The sequence below is a fragment of the Phyllopteryx taeniolatus genome, chromosome 12 (genome assembly GCF_024500385.1).
Source record: "Phyllopteryx taeniolatus isolate TA_2022b chromosome 12, UOR_Ptae_1.2, whole genome shotgun sequence".
NCBI classification, from domain to species: Eukaryota; Metazoa; Chordata; class Actinopteri; order Syngnathiformes; family Syngnathidae; genus Phyllopteryx; species Phyllopteryx taeniolatus.
Window position 1 is genome coordinate 874,926 of NC_084513.1, and position 17,578 is coordinate 892,503.

The following is a 17,578-nucleotide window of genomic DNA, read 5'->3' on the forward strand; positions in this document are numbered from 1 at the left end:
CGTTGCTCTGCACACGACAAACAGGTCTGTCTTTTACTTTAGTGAACAGATAATCTGCCTCCCACCTGTCTTGGAAGTTAACTGTTTTCCATCTTTCGTTTAGCCACTTTAGGGAAGGGGAAGTGTAAATTTGCCCGAGGAGACTGGTAGCACAGTTGCTAACGATAGCAAAAGAAAGGGAAGGGGCCCTCGCCGGTCTAGACTGATGGGCCAACACACTAGCAACGAATTCTGGGATTTGTAATAGTAGTGCCGCATGTGCTATATAGTGGCGGGCCAGCTCTAATACACATTTGATATAGTCTTGCAGGCCAAATATAATTACATCGTGGGCCAAAATTGGCCTCCGGGCCTGAGTTTGGCATATATGGCGTAGTGGGTCAGATGTGGCCTGCGGGCCGGGAGTTTGGCACATATGTTCTGGATCCTTGGGGTATTTTGACCAAAGCATGTTATTAAGACAAGTGGGAACTGTTTGAAATTGGGAATACAAAAGCATAACATGTCTCTTTAAGAATTACCTGCTGAGGCTCACTTGAACTGTTGCCAACCAAAATAACACCAACAGAGGCATCTAAACAGTCTCTCAGATTAAATGTTTTATATTATTCCAAAAATGTGTTTGTACAAGTGAATGGCCCTCACAAAAAACTAATGCCTCCCTATTTTCCCCTTAAAAAAACTAAACAGCTACAGTAAATGTAATTTTCTAAGTGCATACAGTAGATGTTATTGTTCATACACAGTCATTAAAGAGTCTTCTGATGAGCCCTACAACCGTAACAGCAGCAGGTAAGGAAAGTTTCTTTCAGATGAATCCAAGTGTGGAGACTTCCCCCGTGTTGTAAACGACTTCCCTGAACAGTATTACAGATGATCTCACATTATGTGGTGATGGCTTCTTTAATGACGATTACCGTTTCGGCAGACTGATGTAGTTGCTCCACAGTGTTATGTCTGACCATGTTTATGCTCTGGGGAACTACGTGACATTTACAGTATATCTCTTCCAGTTTGACTCAGTTCTTGACGTTTCTCTACATTATACAAAAAATGTGTTGTGTTGTACAAATAAAGGCCTCTTCCCTAATTGACGCATTCCCCAATGTGCAGTTGAGTCAAGGAACTTCCCGGGCCTGTCGTGGTCCTACTAGTTACTGTTTTACTATGTCAGCATGGCCGCTTATTTAAATATTGATCGTGGTTGCATCAAACTTAAGTCTTGTGTTGTTCTTGGTCTTTAAGATACACCTGAATTTGTAAATATTACAATAAATGGTTATTTTGTTTTTGTTTTGTTCTCTTTGGTTTGGTAAGGTTGGCAATTTCATGTGTCGGTCAAGTTTCCTAGTTTCCTGGGGGTTTTTTGTTGTTGTTTTTCGCCCCATCTTGGAGGATATTGATTTTTGGCTCCAATTAGCACCTCCTGGGAATGACGGGGGTGTTGTAGATGTGAAAGGCTGGCCTGGACAGACCGTCTTCCAAAATTATCCGGAGGTGTGAAAGCTTTAAAAGAGATGGTGTTACGAAGACGCGATCAGAGTTGAATTACCAATACCAATTAACTTAGCCTCATAGAATAGAGGACAAGAGCTGTGTCAAAAAGTCTACTTTTACAAAGAAAATGCTCAGTCTTAATGGACAATTATAAAGAATTATTCATAAAGCTCTTTAATTTGATTTTACTATATTATCTACCACTCCAGAACCTTGGGAAATTAGTTAATACGTGCAGCTCAGACCCTTTCATCTATGTTTGGTAGCTACAAAACATATGTAAATTTCCTGGTGGAAAAAACACCACATTATGAGGCTAACAAATGTTTACATCAGCAGATTTTGCCTTGTTTCCTTTAAAAACATACATTTTAAGTTCATATTTATGGCTAACTGGGATGCAAACGTCGATTAACATGCTGACTAGCTGGCTAGTCAATGTTGTTGCTTGAAAGATATACTAAACAAAGAAAAAAAACATTGACCTTGCTTAATATTTTAGAGGTTCCCATTATTTGCATTTTGTTCAATATTAACTTCACTTTTTGGTGTGTTTCTTTTGGAACCAGTAAAGTAAAATCAGTAGGTCATTTTACTTGGGGGGGAAAAAGGAAACCATCCATCCATTTCCTGTTCCGCTTATCCTCACAATGGTCGCGGGCATGCTGGAGCCAATCCCAGCTACCTTTGGGCGAGAGGTGGAGTATACCCTGAACTGGTTGCCAGCCAATCGCAGGGCACATAGAAACAAACAACCATTTGCACTCATGTTCACACCTATGGGCAATTCAGAGTTGCCAATTAACCTACCACGCATGTTTTTGATGTGGGAGGAAACCGGAATGCTGGGAGAAAACCCACGCAGGCATGGGGAGAACATGCAAACTCCACACAGGCGAGGCCAGGATTTGAATCCCGGTCCTCAGAACTGTGAGGCAGATGCGCTAGCCAGTCGGTCACCATGCCCCCGAAAAAAGGAAACATTGACTTTATTTTTTTTCTACAATTATATTATGTAAACCACATAATAACATTTCTTGTTGTATTTATCTCACATAATCTAAGTTAAGGGAATTGGTTTACAAGAATAGATTAAAGTTTGGCATTTATTTAGTTTGCGTTTCTGTTTGAATGGTCAACATAAACATATTTCGGTTACAGCAGAAGGGAAAAAGAAAATAATGTTATTAAAATTATATATAAAATCTGAATGATCTGTTATTTTGAGAGATTTGTTAAGAGGTAGTATATCGATGGTGAGACAGACTATCTTGCTGCTGCATCTATTCACTGTGCAGTAGCATGTGCTGAACAGACAGTGTATCGTCCATGTATCTGACTGACATCCTAAATGGGAATAGGAACAGTCAACAAAAAAGTTTTAGATTTATGATGTTTTAAAGCTGCCATAATTTTGCATCAGTCGCACAACTTCAAGCGATGAAATGAATAGAGTTCAATTATTTCAGTCCGGGTGAAAGTAAGACATGTATCCAGCTGACTTCACAAAAGGGAATAATAACATTCCACAAAAAGTCTTAGATTTATGATCTTTTAAAGGTGTCCTATTTTGCATCCAAGGCAGACAACTGTCTGCTGATGCATTGCAACAGTTGGAGTTTAATTATTTGTTGGGTGAGAGAAATCCAACTGACTTCCCAAATGGGAATACAACTATTCCACAAAAATTCTCAGATTTAGGATGTTTTAAATATGTCAGGTGTTGTATCAAAGCCTTACAAGCTGATGCATTGAAACAGTTTGAGTTTAATTATTTCGGTCTGGGTGAGAGAGAGGTTTCACTCGCGGTTCTGTAGCCATATGCTCCGTGCCCGAGCATGTCAACTTGATTTCCATACAAATAGAATTCCATCTCACGTGAGACATGCTCTCCTAAAAAGAGGTGTAAATTGGAGCCTGTGTCACACTCTAGGGCAATGTGACCTTCTCGTGCTCGCAGCCCCAGCTGGCGGCTTGTACCTTCCTGAGCTCCAACAGCAGCTTCCTGACACTTCCGTCAGCAGTGGCGGGGGCGTCTGCCACGGGGGGCTTCTCCGCCCGCTTCCACTTCCGCACGTGGAATGCCGAGGGGCGGCTGCTGTCTGCGCCACTTGGCCCGAGCCCCCAGAGAGTGCAGATACACATCCACAACGGCCGGCTGCAGCTGACCCTGCACACCTCCGGGCCTAAGTCTGAGGTCTCTCCAGGTGAGCGGAAAGGTGACACGCAAACAGAATTTAATCAGCTTGTAAAAGAGTGCCGTGGAAACAACATCAATTGCTGTATACTCGTCGCCGCCTTGAGCAGCATATCGAGTGGAAAGACAGAACAAATAACTCTTTGGTTGCCATTTCGTTGGTTCTCCTGCAGATTACACAGTCAATGATGGATTGTGGCATTCTGTGAGTCTGGAGACAAGCAATTTCCTCATTCGTCTGACGGTGGATAGCGAGCCGCCGTCTGAGATCGAACTGTCGGCGGCTCTGGAATCGAGAGGCAGATTTTACTTTGGAGGTTGGTGTGTATGAATCTTTTCTCCCCCTCATAGACCTTTTCAAATTGTTTGTAAACAATAGGCTAAGTTGTTCCGAGTGGCAGAATGTGAGTGATGCCACTGACCTGAACTGTAAACGATGAAAAAAACTTGTTTGGGGTTGAACCACACCATCAAATACTCCTAAAAGGTTTAGTTTTTTTCCGATATCCTTAAAAACAAAAGACATTCAAAAGTAATCCATTAGAAACTGTGGGTGAAGAGGATCAATCAAGTGGATGTCATACATAGTTAGTACATAGTGTACATGTACATAGTACAGAAAAGATCGCAAGACTGCTAAATGGCAAAACAAGTGGACCCAAGGTAAGTAGAGGACTAAAGGCAATCCTTTAGCAGTTTATTTGAATGGAACAAACCGTTTTAGCCCAAAAAGTTAAACTAGAAAGGAAGGAGAACAGGTGACTGTGGTAGAAGGCAGGCTGATTAGGAAATAACTGGCAGATGGATGAGCACTGGTGCAGCATGTAGCATAAACTGAGAAAGACACACACACACAAAAAAAAAAAAGAAAAAAAAAATATATATATATATACATATATATATATATATATATATATATATATATATATATTAAATCACTGGAGATGAAGTGGGATGGAAACACATGGAAGCACTACGAAACTTGGAAACATTTTCTGGCAGAGTAGTGAGTCTGAGACAGGCTTTTCCGGAGGAGTTGATGAGTGGTAATCGGAATCTGGTGTACCCTGCTGCAGCTCTGTGACTGGTCAGCCACACTCCCTGCGACACGCTAACACTGCAGAAAGAAAGAAAAAAGCACAGCACAACAAGACCGGACTATGACCAAAACTGAACATGCAAATTATCGGCACTGCTTGCATAACATTTTCTTTTTGGCTGACACGTCACACATTCCATGGTAGAGAAGAAAGCTAAAATTATCATTCAAGCAATTTATAATGTTTTCTCAATTGTTTTGCCTTGGTCAAATGACATTGAATTTTTATTTATTTTTTTAGTAGTGAAAGGCTCCATCTTCTGCCAATTTCGTGTGATGTCATGGTGAAAAGGTCTATAGCACTAGTAAAACTCAAAGGACATACACGGTGTCATTTCCTTCCAGGCTGTCCTGCTGCTGACTGTCCATCTCCAGCATTCCAGGGCTGCATGCAGCTCATCTCCATCAACGGTCAGCCGATGAACCTCAGTCATGTGCAGCAAGGCATGCTGGGAAACTTTAACCACCTTAACTTCGACACGTGCGCCATCACAGACAGGTAGACTCTCGTTTTGATGTTGTGTTATATAAAATGTGTAAAATAATGGCCTTCATTCTTATTGACGCCAGATGCGTTGTTCACTCAAAACAAACACCACACCCCGAATTTCTTCTCTCTGTGAATCAGGGATTAAGACAACAGTGAAATCTAAGAATTCCTGACCTGCTATCTGTGGATTAGGGAACATTGCATCATATTGCCCAAGACAAATTCTTCAAAGCCCAACCCTCTCAACTGTGTAGTGAATTGCTTTGAATTGACCTGTCACAGTTGATCTTAATTTGATTAATAATATCTTTTCAAACTTTTCCGGTGTTTCAGTGTTTTGCACTTTGGTCCTTCACCACACCCGACTCGTGTAACCAATAGAGTTAAGAGATTTGCTTTCAAGCTATTCTGAACACATTAGATTGGTTATTAATTTGTAAAAACAAAAATAATAATAATAAATAACAGACCACGAGGGGACTGAATAATAGGACCATCCATCCATCCATTTTCAACATCGCTTATCCTCACTAGGGTCCCGAATTTGCTGTGGCCTATCCCAGCTGACTTCGGGCGAGAGGCAGCGCACACCCTGAAATGGTTGCCAGCCAATCACACGGCACATATAGACAAATAAGCATTCACAGTCACATTCATACCCAAGGACAATTTAGAGTCTTCGATTAACCTAGCATGCATGGTGGAATGTGAGAGGAAACTGGAGCACCTGGAGAAAACCCACGCAGGCACAGAGGGAACATGAAAACTCCATAAAGGAAGGCCATATTTGAATCCAAGACCTCAGAACTGTGAGCTGGCTGTTCCGACCAGTCACTCACCATGCCACCTCTAAAAGGATCAGTTAGTGAAAAAATAAGAAATTGACCAAATTTGGACATTTTTCCACCCGGCAGCGATGAAATACAATTTAGCTTGTAAATGTAGGTCAGTGCTTCTCATAAAGTTGATACAAGCAGAGAAGGTCTTGCTGGTCCTTATCTTTCCCCACCAGTGAATACAGACAAATGCCCATGGTGTGAAAATAACTAGATTTTAACAAATGGCAAACACATGATCCAAGATGGCAGCAAAAGTGTGCCGAGTGCTGTTTGGAAGTCTACTGGTGAGACACTCCCCGATGGCGGCGGCAAGCGCAGTGACAGGAACATCCAATTAAGTGGCAACAAAAGCGGGTGACAGTCTTCCCTGGCAGAGGTCTATGCTAACGAGCTTGCTACTTGCTGCCCGGCGTGCAGTGCGCCATCCCTCATTAGATAACTCAGCTGCAGGGCTGCTGAAACAGGTGCGACGGGCCGACCACCTTCGTGAAGGTCCGGATGTGACTGCGAGTATTGGTAGCTGCTGTTTTTTCTCCTCGTTAACTCCCTGGGGAATGTCGCTCCTTTCCAGTTTCTTGCCTTTGGACACGGTGACTACCAACAGATACTAAATATACGCATACTTTTTAAATCCCTTTTTTCTGTCAGCAATACCTTTGATTTACTGAGATATTTGAATACAAGGTTTCAAAATAATGAGCCCATTAAAAATGAGAAATGTATTGCTTTATATTCAGTTGGGTTCAGAATAATGGCAGTGTGCTTGAAAATGGCTAAAGCTATTTAAAAATATATACATATGAGAATATAACAGTTGCATACAACAATTGTAATTTATAATGTTTTACAGTGGGTACGGAAAGTATTCAGACCCCCTTAAATGTTTTACTATTTGTTATATTGCAGCCATTTGCTCAAATCATTCAAATTAATTTTTTTCCAGATTAATGTACACACAGCAACCCATATTGACAGAATAAAAAACAGAATTGTTGAAATTTTTGCAGATTTATTAAAAAAGAAAAACTGAAATATCATACAGCCATAAGTATTCAGACCCTTTGCTCAGTATTTAGTAGATGCACCCTTTTGAGCTAATACAGCCATGAGTCTTTTTGGAAATGATGCAACAAGTTTTTCACACCTGGATTTGGGGATCATCTGCCATTCCTCCTCACAGATCCTCTCCAGTTCTGTCAGGTTGGATGTGAACGTTGGTGGGCAGCCATTTTCAGGTCTTTCCAGAGATGCTCAATTGGGTTTAAGTCAGGGCTCTGGCTGGGCCATTAAAAAAAAAAAGTAACTGAATTGTTCTGAAGCCACGCCTTCGGTATTTTAGCTGTGTGCTTAGGGTCATTGTCATTTTTGAAAGTGAACCTTCGGCCCAGTCTGAGGTTCTGAGCACTCTGCAGAAGGTTCTTGTCCAGGATATCCCTGTACTTGGCCGCATTCATCTTTTCTTCGATTGCAACCAGTCTTCCTGTCCCTGCAGCTGAAGAACACACCCACAGCATGATGCTGCCACCACCATGCTTCACTGTTTGGACTGTATTGGACAGGTGATGAGCAGTGCCTGGTTTTCTCCACACATGCCACGTAGAATTAAGGCCAACAATTTCTATCTTGGTCCCATCAGACCAGATAATCTTATTCCTCACCATCTTGGAGTCCTTCAGGTTTTTTTTAGCAAACTCCTTGTGGGCTTTCATGTGTCTTGCACTGAGCAGAGGCTTCCGTCGGGCCACTCTGACACTGGTGGAGGGCTGCAGTGATGGTTGACTTTCTAGAATTTTCTCCCATCTCCTGATTTCATCTCTGGAGCTCAGCCACAGTGATCTTCGGCTTCTTCTTTACCTCTCTCACCAAGGCTCTTCTCCCCCGATTCCTCAGTTTGGCCGGACGGCAAGCTCTAGGAAGGCTTCTGGTCGACCCAAACGTCTTCCATTTCAGGATTATGGAGGCCACTGTGCTCTTAAGAACCTTAAGTGCAGCAGAATATTTTTTTGATCTGTGCCTTACCACAATTCTGCCTCTGAGCTCTTCAGGCAGTTCCTTTGACCTTATGATTCTCATTTGCTCTGACATGCACTGTGTGCTGTAAGGTCTTATATCGACGGGTGTGTGGCTTTCCACATCAAGTCCAATCAGTATAATCAAACAAAGCTGGACTCCAATGAAGGTGTAGAACCATCTCAAGGATGATCAGAAGAAATGGACAGCACCCGAGTTAAATATATGAGTGTCACAGCAAAGGTTCTGAATACTTATGGATGTGTAATATTTCAATTTTTCTTTTTTAATAAATCTTAAAAAATACATAGCATTAATCAAGCCTGGCTGCTAATGTGATGTAATGCTAATATTTCCGCAGCTGATACGATATCCTTTGTTAATCAATATATATCCATCCATCCATCCATCCATTTTCTGAGCCGCTTCTCCTCACTAGGGTCGCGGGCGTGCTGGAGCCCATCCCAGCTGTCATCGGGCAGGAGGCGGGGTACACCCTGAACTGGTTGCCAGCCAATCGCAGGGCACATAGAAACAAACAACCATCCGCACTCACATTCACACCTACGGGCAATTTAGAGTCTCCAATTAATGCATGTTTTTGGGATGTGGGAGGAAACCGGAGTGCCCGGAGAAAACCCACGCAGGCACGGGGAGAACATGCAAACTCCACACAGGCGGGGACGGGGATTGAACCCCGCACCTCAGAACTGTGAGGCTGACGCTCAAACCAGTCGGCCACCGTGCTGCCCATCAATATATATATTATATATATTATAATATTATAATATTTGTTTTATTTATTTCCTTACATACAAATGCATTGAGAATAACAGAAAGAAATGTGTTATTCATTTACACAACATAAAGTAAAATAAATGTCAAGTTATTAAAAAACTAGCAGTCCTTGCATTTTCTTCACTACTGTAGAAACTGAATAAAGCTTGAAAGATTTGGTTTTCCTGTGAATCAATCAACTAATATTTTGTTTCAGTCATTCATTAATTTTCCATACCGCTTATCCTCACTAGGGTTGCAGGCTTGCTGGAGCCTATCCCAGATGACTCTGGGTGAGAAGCGGGTTCCAGCCTGAACTGGTCAGCCAACCAATTGGATGGCGCACATAAACAAACAACCATTGGCACTCACATTCACACCTAAGGGCAATTTAGAGTCTTCAATTAACCTCCGGTGCATGTTTTGGGGATGTGGGAGGAAACCGGATTGCCCGGAGAAAACCCACGCACACACGGGAGAACATGCAAACTCCACACAGGTGAGGCCCGGATTTGAACCCAGTTCCTCAGGACTAGGAGGCATATGTTCTAACCAGTGAAGCACCGTGGTACCTGATTTGTTTAAATTTATGAGAACCTCTTCACTTCTGTGTTGCATAGGGTTGACTAACTTCAGGCACCTGTGAACTGATATTCCAGCCCACTAGAATAGGTCCACAAATCCTTTTTGCTTTCCTGTGAACACTTAACTAATGTTTAGTTGTATAAGCTGTGTTGACTGTGAAAGGAAGATTAGTCTTTTGGGGTCCAGGGGCCACAGACAGTTTGTCAGACAATCAACAAACTCTCAAATGAAGCCACAGTTCATTGTGAAGACAGTAAAGGATGGTGGTACAAGCATTTTGATATCAGAATATTTCTCATACTATAGTGTTGGGCCTATTAATGGCACACCAGGGATCAGTTTGAATATATCAGTATACTTGACAAGGTCATGTTGCCTTACGCTAAAGAGGAAATGCCCCCTGAAATGGGTCTTTCAACAAGACAGCAGTACAAATTCACCATTTTGTATTGCATCCACCTTAATTATTGAAAAGTATTGCTATTATCAGGGATACGGCCCTGTACTTACAGTACTATGTCACAGATCAATACCAAATGATGCCAACAAGATTAACCGTATTGAGTGAACAGCCCAATACCCAAAATCCAATACAGAACGAGTGAGGTGACACCAAAAATGCTGTTTCTGAAGCCCAAAAAGGAAGCAGAATTATGGAACGAAAAGCAGTTTACAAATGCCAGAAGTTGGTCGACCCCGTGTGTAGCAGTTAACAGAAGCAGAAACTAAAAATTTTAGTTACGTGATTCACAGGACAACCAGTTCAGGGTGTACCACGCCTCCTGCCCGATGACAGCTGGGATAGGCTCCAGCATGCCCGCGACCCTAGTGAGGAGAAGCGGCTCAGAAAATGGATGATTCACAGGAATGCAGCAATGATTGATTGATTGATTGATTGATTGATTGATTGAATGAATTCATGAATTCTTTATTTCGAACGTAAAAAAGTAACAGAACAAAACAAGTTTTGAAAAAAAAGTTAAATTACACATTAATCAAGTATAGTCACTGATGTTGTAGTGGTACACTCGCCTGACTTTGGTGCAGGCAGCATGGGTTCAGTTCCCACTGAGTGACGGTGTGAATGTGAGTGCGAATGGTTGTCTGTGTCTATGTGCCCTGCGACTGACTGGCGACCAGTTCAGGGTGTAGTCCTCCTTTCGCCTAAAGTCAGCTGGGATAGGCTCCAGCACCCCATGACATTAAACATTTTTCAGGTTAGAAACTAAATCCTAAAAAAAAAAAAAATGCATGCCAATGTAATAAAGTATGGCAACCTTTTATCTGGAAAGAAATTTCATACATTTTGATATTTTTTTCTGCCTCACAGTTCTGAAGACCAGGGTTCAAATCCCAGCCCCGCCTGTGTAGAGTTTCCATGTTCTCCCCATCCCTGCGTGGGTTTTCTCCGGGTATTCCAGTTTCCTCTCACATCCCAAAAACATGAATGGTAGGTTGATTGAAGACTCTAAATTGCCCACAGGTGTGAATGTGAGTGCGAATGGTTGTTTGTTTATATGTGCCCTGCGATTGGCTGGCGACCATTTCAGGGTGTACCCTGCCTCTTGCCTGAAAAAAAATTTCTGTAGGGACCAACGTATGTGTCGTTGGTTTTTGGGCAGTTAAAATCTGAAATGGTGGCAGGTGTGTGTCGACTCCCATATATTATTATTATTTTTTATTATTATTTGATGTTCATGCTCTGATTTAAAAATAATAATAATCAGAAGTTACTCACAAGTTACTCTTTACTTGAGTAGTTTTTTCATTGAATACTTTCTTACTCTTACTCAAGTAAATATTTGGATGACTACTTTTTACTTTTACTTGAGTCATATTATTCCAAAGTAACTGTACTCTTACTTGAGTACCATATTTGGCTACTCTAAGCACCTCTGATGGTAGTTTGATTGAAGACTCTAAATTTCCCGTAGGTGTGAATGTGAGTGTGAATGGTTGTTTGTTTATTTGTGTCCTGTGATTGGCTGGCGACCAGTTCAGGGTGTACCTTGCCTCTCGCCGGAAAAATAACTGGGATAGGCTCCAGCTCCCCCGCGACCCTAATGAGGATAAGCGGTACAGAAAATGGATGGCTGGATGTTGATTTGGAATAGAATGTGCAGTGTTCCAAATGGTGTGCCTGTATGGAAATAAAAAAAAGGATTTGGAGCTTTACTCACTTTTTTTTTTGTAACACACTCCAGTTACTCTGAACACCACTGTAGGTGGGAGATGCACAATATATTTTATCCTAAAAGGAGGTCCTCAGTAACAATAAATGTGTGCTGTCTAACAATTGAAAAGTGAGGAAATAATCAGATTTAATCACGGCAAGCGGACACAGACGCTTTTGCAATGTTTATGGCCCATTATACGCTAAGAATGCGAGGGCCAAAAGCAGCACTTAACATAAATAACTATGCTACAGCTACAGTTGAGGCCACCTGTGGTGTCTGACTGCACTGCAGGTGTTCCTAATATTTAGGTGACCTTATTCAGCTACATGAGGGGTTTTAAACATTAGAAACAACTGTCAGCAGGATGCAGTGCAGTTCTACCCAGCTATAACGTAGGTAATGTGTCTTCTAGGTGATAAAACACATAGCATTAATCAAGCCTGGCTGCTAATGTAATGCTAATATTTCTGCAGCGGATACGATATCCTTTGTTAATCATGTTTGGGCATTTAATGAAAAACTAGGTGGTTCCTCTGGGGATTGAAGCCAGTGCCTTCTGTGTGTTAAGCAGAAGGGACTACTACTACACAATGGATCCTGTATACAAACTGAGTAATATGCAACTTTGGAGAAGATTAGGAGACTACTGCAAAATCAGTTTTTGAGTTTGTTGGTATATGTGGGTGAAAAATTAGCATTTTTGTTTTATTCTATAAAGTACTGAAAATATGCCACCCAAATTCCAAATAAAAATATTGTCATTTAGAACAGTGTTCCGCAACCTTTTTGCACCACGGACTGGTTTAGAGTAAGCATTTTTTTCCCCATGGACCGCCTGTCAAAGTGTGGCATATATATACTGCAAAAATAAATTAACATAAAAAACGAATGTTAAATGAAAAATACAACTCATCATAATGGATAAAAGAAGCTTTCTTTTTCTTTGAGGTGGTAGGCGCTTCTTCTGGCTCCTCAGGTGCCCTTTTTTCTTTTGAAAAGAAGCTCACCAAAGATGTTTGTTTTTTACTCATTTTTGATAGTTTGCGGACTTATTTTTAGTAACGTATCACGTAACCGACGTGCAGTTTAGTGTTGTTTCGTTCGCGAACGTTTCGTTCAAAATAACGGATCTTTTCAGTGACCGTAATAAACTGAATCAGTTTATGAAATGATGGGTTCTTTGAGCTTGGCCGCCATGAGCGAGTCGACTGGGAGCGGAAACGGAACTGCTACAGCGTTCTGTGAAGTCTTGACGTGTCAATTGCGACACGCAGCTGTTGCAGCGGAGAAAATCCGGTAATTTTTCAAAGTAACATTTGTAACAACTAACATTTGACACACAAAAACGCAATGCAACAGAAATGATATAAATTGGTCATTCCTTCTATGCGGCCCGGTAACAAATGCCTCACAGACCGGTACCAGTCCACGCACCAGGGGTTGGGGACCACTGATTTAGATTTCAAATGGTAAAAAAAGAAGAAAATGGTCTTATTTTATATATATATATATATATATAAATACACACACACACAATATTTGTCACAGTGATCCTAGGAGCTGAGTCACCCAGGCCAAACAGGTCCCAGGTAAGGGCCCAGACAAAGCACAACACAGAAACCTTCTGTGATGAACAAAAACAATTGAAGACGTTTTCCATCGCCCAGAAACAGGTTACCAGGGTCCCCCCTGGACCCACACCTGGAGTTGGGGCTCAATTGTGAGCGCATGGTGGCGAGTCCTGCACCCGTGGCGCCCAGCCAGCCACAGCCCAAAGAGGTAATGTGGGTCGCTCTTCCCATTGACTCCCAACCTGTGGGAGGGGCCAATGAGGTCAAACCCATGTAGCGCTGGGTGGCGGCTTATCCCCGGCTACAGAAGCTGTCTTTAGGGACGTGGAATGTCACCTCTTCAGCAGGGAAGCCCGAGCTAGTATATGAGGTTGAGAACTTTCAACTTGAGATAATAGGGCTCGGCTCGACACACAGTTTGGGCTCCGGTAGAAGCCCTCTTTAGAAGGGTTGAACTCCATTTCACACTGGAGTTGTCACCAATAAGATACAGGCACTGTCCCCAGTGCCTGTAGGTTGGGGCTGATCGCAGTGGACAAGAGGGTGGCCTCCCTCTGCTTTCAGGTACTGACTGTTGTTTGTGCCTATGCAACAAATAGTAGCTCAGTGTACCCATGGTTTTTGGAATCCTTGGAGGTGGTGCAGGAAAACTCCTGCTGGGGACTTGTGTTGGGGGACTTTAATGCTCATATGGACAATGACAGTGAGACCTGTAAGGGTGTGATTGCAATTCTGTCAAACAACAACTAGCATCCCAGCAAACATAACGGGACCATAAAAAATTATTCAGCGTAATTATGTCGATCCATGTTAAAAAGCCATGTTAAAATTTTATTTCCTTTGTTGCACATTAAGTTATTAATCATTTGTGTTGCCTGTTAGATTTATTTATTTATTTTAAATTATTGAAACAGTCAGACGGTGAGAGAGTGAAGTCATTTTTTTGGTTATGTTTTACTCACTGAGTACACTAAACAGATGTTTGTTGCCTTCATTGTGATCAACAATCCATGCTGGGTATTGCAGGGAACAGCAGACTCGATCCATCTGTCTCCCAAGACAACGACAGAAATAGCTTGTAATTAAGCTGCAATTGAATAGCTGTGTCGTACTGTATCTGACGCCTCACTCAGCGGAAAACGGGTGAAACTGTTTGAAATTACAGATGCCTGCTTTAAAAACGAAAGATGGTGTCAATCAAGAGGATGCATGACTAAGTATTTTTGCTCAAATCCAATAAGTGGCTAGTGTGGTGTCAAGGTGAGAGGAATTCTTTTAACAAGCCTCAGCCTTTTACCAAAACTGGACAAGGACATCGTGTGAATTATCGTGTGCTTTTGCTGGCTGAGATCCAAAGCAGAGAATAAAAAATTATAGTCAGCAGGGATCCCGTGGACTTAGTGTCAGGGCCAGCACAAGTAAACAAAGAATGAAGTTCATGCTCAGGAGAACAAATGAACTGAACATTCATTCATTCATTTTCCATACCGCTTCTCCTCACTAGGGTTGCGGGCGTTCTGGAGCCTAACCCAGCTATCTTCGGGCGAGAGGTGGGGTACACCCTGAACTGGTCACCAGCCAATCGCAGGGTACATATGAAAAAGACAACCATGCGCATTCACATTCACACCTACAGGCAATTTATAGTACATAACCTACCATGCATGTTTTTGGGGATGTGGGAGGAAACTGGAGTTCATTAGTTAGTTAGAGCTCTCAGTGCCATAAGTCACACAAAGGCCGCAACTCCGGTTTGTGTAATCGGTAGGTTTTTACGGGCGCAGGTGATTGGCCGACTGCCCAACCCCAGAACCTGGTATGCCTACGTGGTCTCCCATCAAAGTACTAACCGGGACCAACCCTGCTTAGCTTCCAAGACCAGATGAGGTCAGGCATTATCAAGGTACCACATGGGGGGAAACTGGAGTACCAGGAGAAAGCCCACGCAGGCACGGGGAGAACGTGCAAACTCCACAGGCGAGGCTGGATTTGAACCCGGGTCCTCAGAACTGTGAGGCAGTCGTCCACCGTTCCACTGAACCGAACAGTAATAAATAAGTCTTATTATTTCAATAACAACTAGAAGAATTCCCAAGGAATTTCTAAATGAACCAATGACATATTGGAATAGATTTATTTTGAGTCTGGTTTATCATTTTCTCATAGGTGCTGATGTGCTGAAACCTGTGGAGATCGGTTGAATCCTAACATGTTAACAGATCATATACTGACCTTTAGGAAGATAGCAACCAGATAACAGAAAGATCGATATGTATTTTACATCATGCCCTTTAGTGAGTATAGAACCACTAAGATAGATTGTAACATTTCAATTTGGAAAACATCAACCCGATAAACTACTTTCGCGGGCTCACCTTTCATTTCCAGTAGGAACATTAGCAGTGTTTTGGGGGGAGATTTCATCAGTTACATAAAATGTTTAAAAGCATAAATTCTTTTTGTTGAATGATAATTTAAGATGGAAGCCAGTTTAAGATTATCCATTAGTTTGTTTATTTGGACTAGTTATAGTTCAGCCAAAAGTTGAATATAATAAAAATGTAGTGGCTAAAAGGCATATTCTGGATTGTATGGGAACATATAAAACATTTAATTTTAATTGATAGCTATTTACAAAGATGGGTATTGTGTGATTTTGTCCAGATTTACAAAATTTAAATGGAAAATACTGAAGTGTGAGACATGGCATTTAAAGATAAGGCCCATATTTGAGGAAATGAGGTAATTTACAAAGAGTTTAAGAATCAGAATCATCTTTATTTGCCAAGTATGTCCAAAAAACACACAAGGAATTTGTCTCCGGTAGTTGGAGCTGCTCTAGTATGACAACAGACAGTCAATTGACAGGGAACACTTTTGAGACATAAAGACATTGAGAAAAACAGTCACTGAGCAATAAAGGGTTGCTAGTTATCTGGTAATGCCGGTACAATTTTTTAAATTATTTTTATTTATTTATTTATTTTTTTTGACAATTGTGCAAAAAGATGCAGAGTCCTCTAGCACTTAGAGCAGTTCGAATGACTAATCTCGCAATAGTCCGGTGCAATGACCATTGTGCAAAGGGCACCGAGACTTCAAGGAGTGTATGCAGTTTAAAGTGACGAGTAGTTGTGCCCCATGAATTAATTGATAATCTGGGACAATGTTGATTGTGCAAATGTTGCAGATACTCCTCAATCAGTGTGCAAATGGGGCAGATGCTACTCTGGCATGAGTGGCCAGTATTGATCAACAACAGATATGCACATAGTGCAGCGTGGCAAGACTACTACAGTGAGTACACGAGTAGTATATAATTGGCCCGACAGAAATGTGACAACAAACTCAGACAAAAGAAATTGGCAGGATGTTGCAATGGAATTGTAAGTTAGCTGTTTAAGAGGTTCATTGCAAGAGGGAAGAAGCTGTTGGAATGTTGCTAGTTCTAATTTGCATTATGTTTGAAATATGTTTGAATCATCACAGCATATCATAGGCATCCCCAAATAGCATGTGACTATGCTCCCTTACTGGCTTTATGCAGCATAAAATGAGAGGTCAAAGCAACCTTCAGTTTCTGACACCAAAGTTGCCGAGCCCATATTAACTTATTAGACACTGTATGAATGAAGGTTACGTGAGTGATCCACTGCATCCTCAAAATATCCAGCCATCCATTTTCTATAATTTATCCTGTTCAGGGTTGCACGGAGCTGGAATTTATCCCAGCTGGCTATAGGTGAAAGGAAGACTAAACCCTGGACTGGGCACATATACAGTACAGTAGAGGCAGAGAACCAATGACACTCATATTCATACCGTCACTGAGGCCTGTACAAAAGTCAAGTGGGAAAACCATTGCATCATCAAAATGGATATGTTGATATAACCAAAACAGATTTTTTTTTTAAATTATTATTCATTGTCAAGAACTTTTCAAGAAACAGTGATCAAGAAACAGTGTGATCTACTGTTAAGTGTTTCAAGAAACAGTGTGATCTACCTTATTAATGTGAGTAAATCTAAGAGTGTTCACAAGAATTCCTGACATTTTAACAGTCATTGCACAACATATGGATCAGAACTGTAATTACTTTGGATGATGTGATATGCTCTGAACTTTGCATTCTACCATATGTCAAGTGCGAACTTTAACCTGCACTGTACTTGATCAACTGTTTAATCTGGATATGACATTGTATTCTATTGAATTATGAAGCAAGTGTTTATAAGGCATAAAACATGAAGCGCAACAATAATGATAATCTGTTCTAGTATGTGTCTGTATTACAATTAACTACTACTACTACTACCACTACCGTTAACTGCACAT

At 41.5% G+C, this 17,578-nt stretch overlaps 1 protein-coding gene across 3 annotated transcripts in view; it reads left to right on the plus strand.

Moving 5' to 3' along the window:
• LOC133486862 (contactin-associated protein-like 5) overlaps positions 1 to 17,578 on the plus strand; it is a 192,033-nt gene that overhangs the window by 106,694 nt on the left and 67,761 nt on the right. For all 3 annotated transcript variants that reach the window (XM_061792623.1, XM_061792622.1, XM_061792624.1), the window contains 3 exons: positions 3,431 to 3,704; positions 3,868 to 4,011; positions 5,139 to 5,292. In XM_061792623.1, the coding sequence (XP_061648607.1) occupies positions 3,431 to 3,704; positions 3,868 to 4,011; positions 5,139 to 5,292 (572 nt within the window). The remainder of the gene's footprint in view (positions 1 to 3,430; positions 3,705 to 3,867; positions 4,012 to 5,138; positions 5,293 to 17,578) is intronic.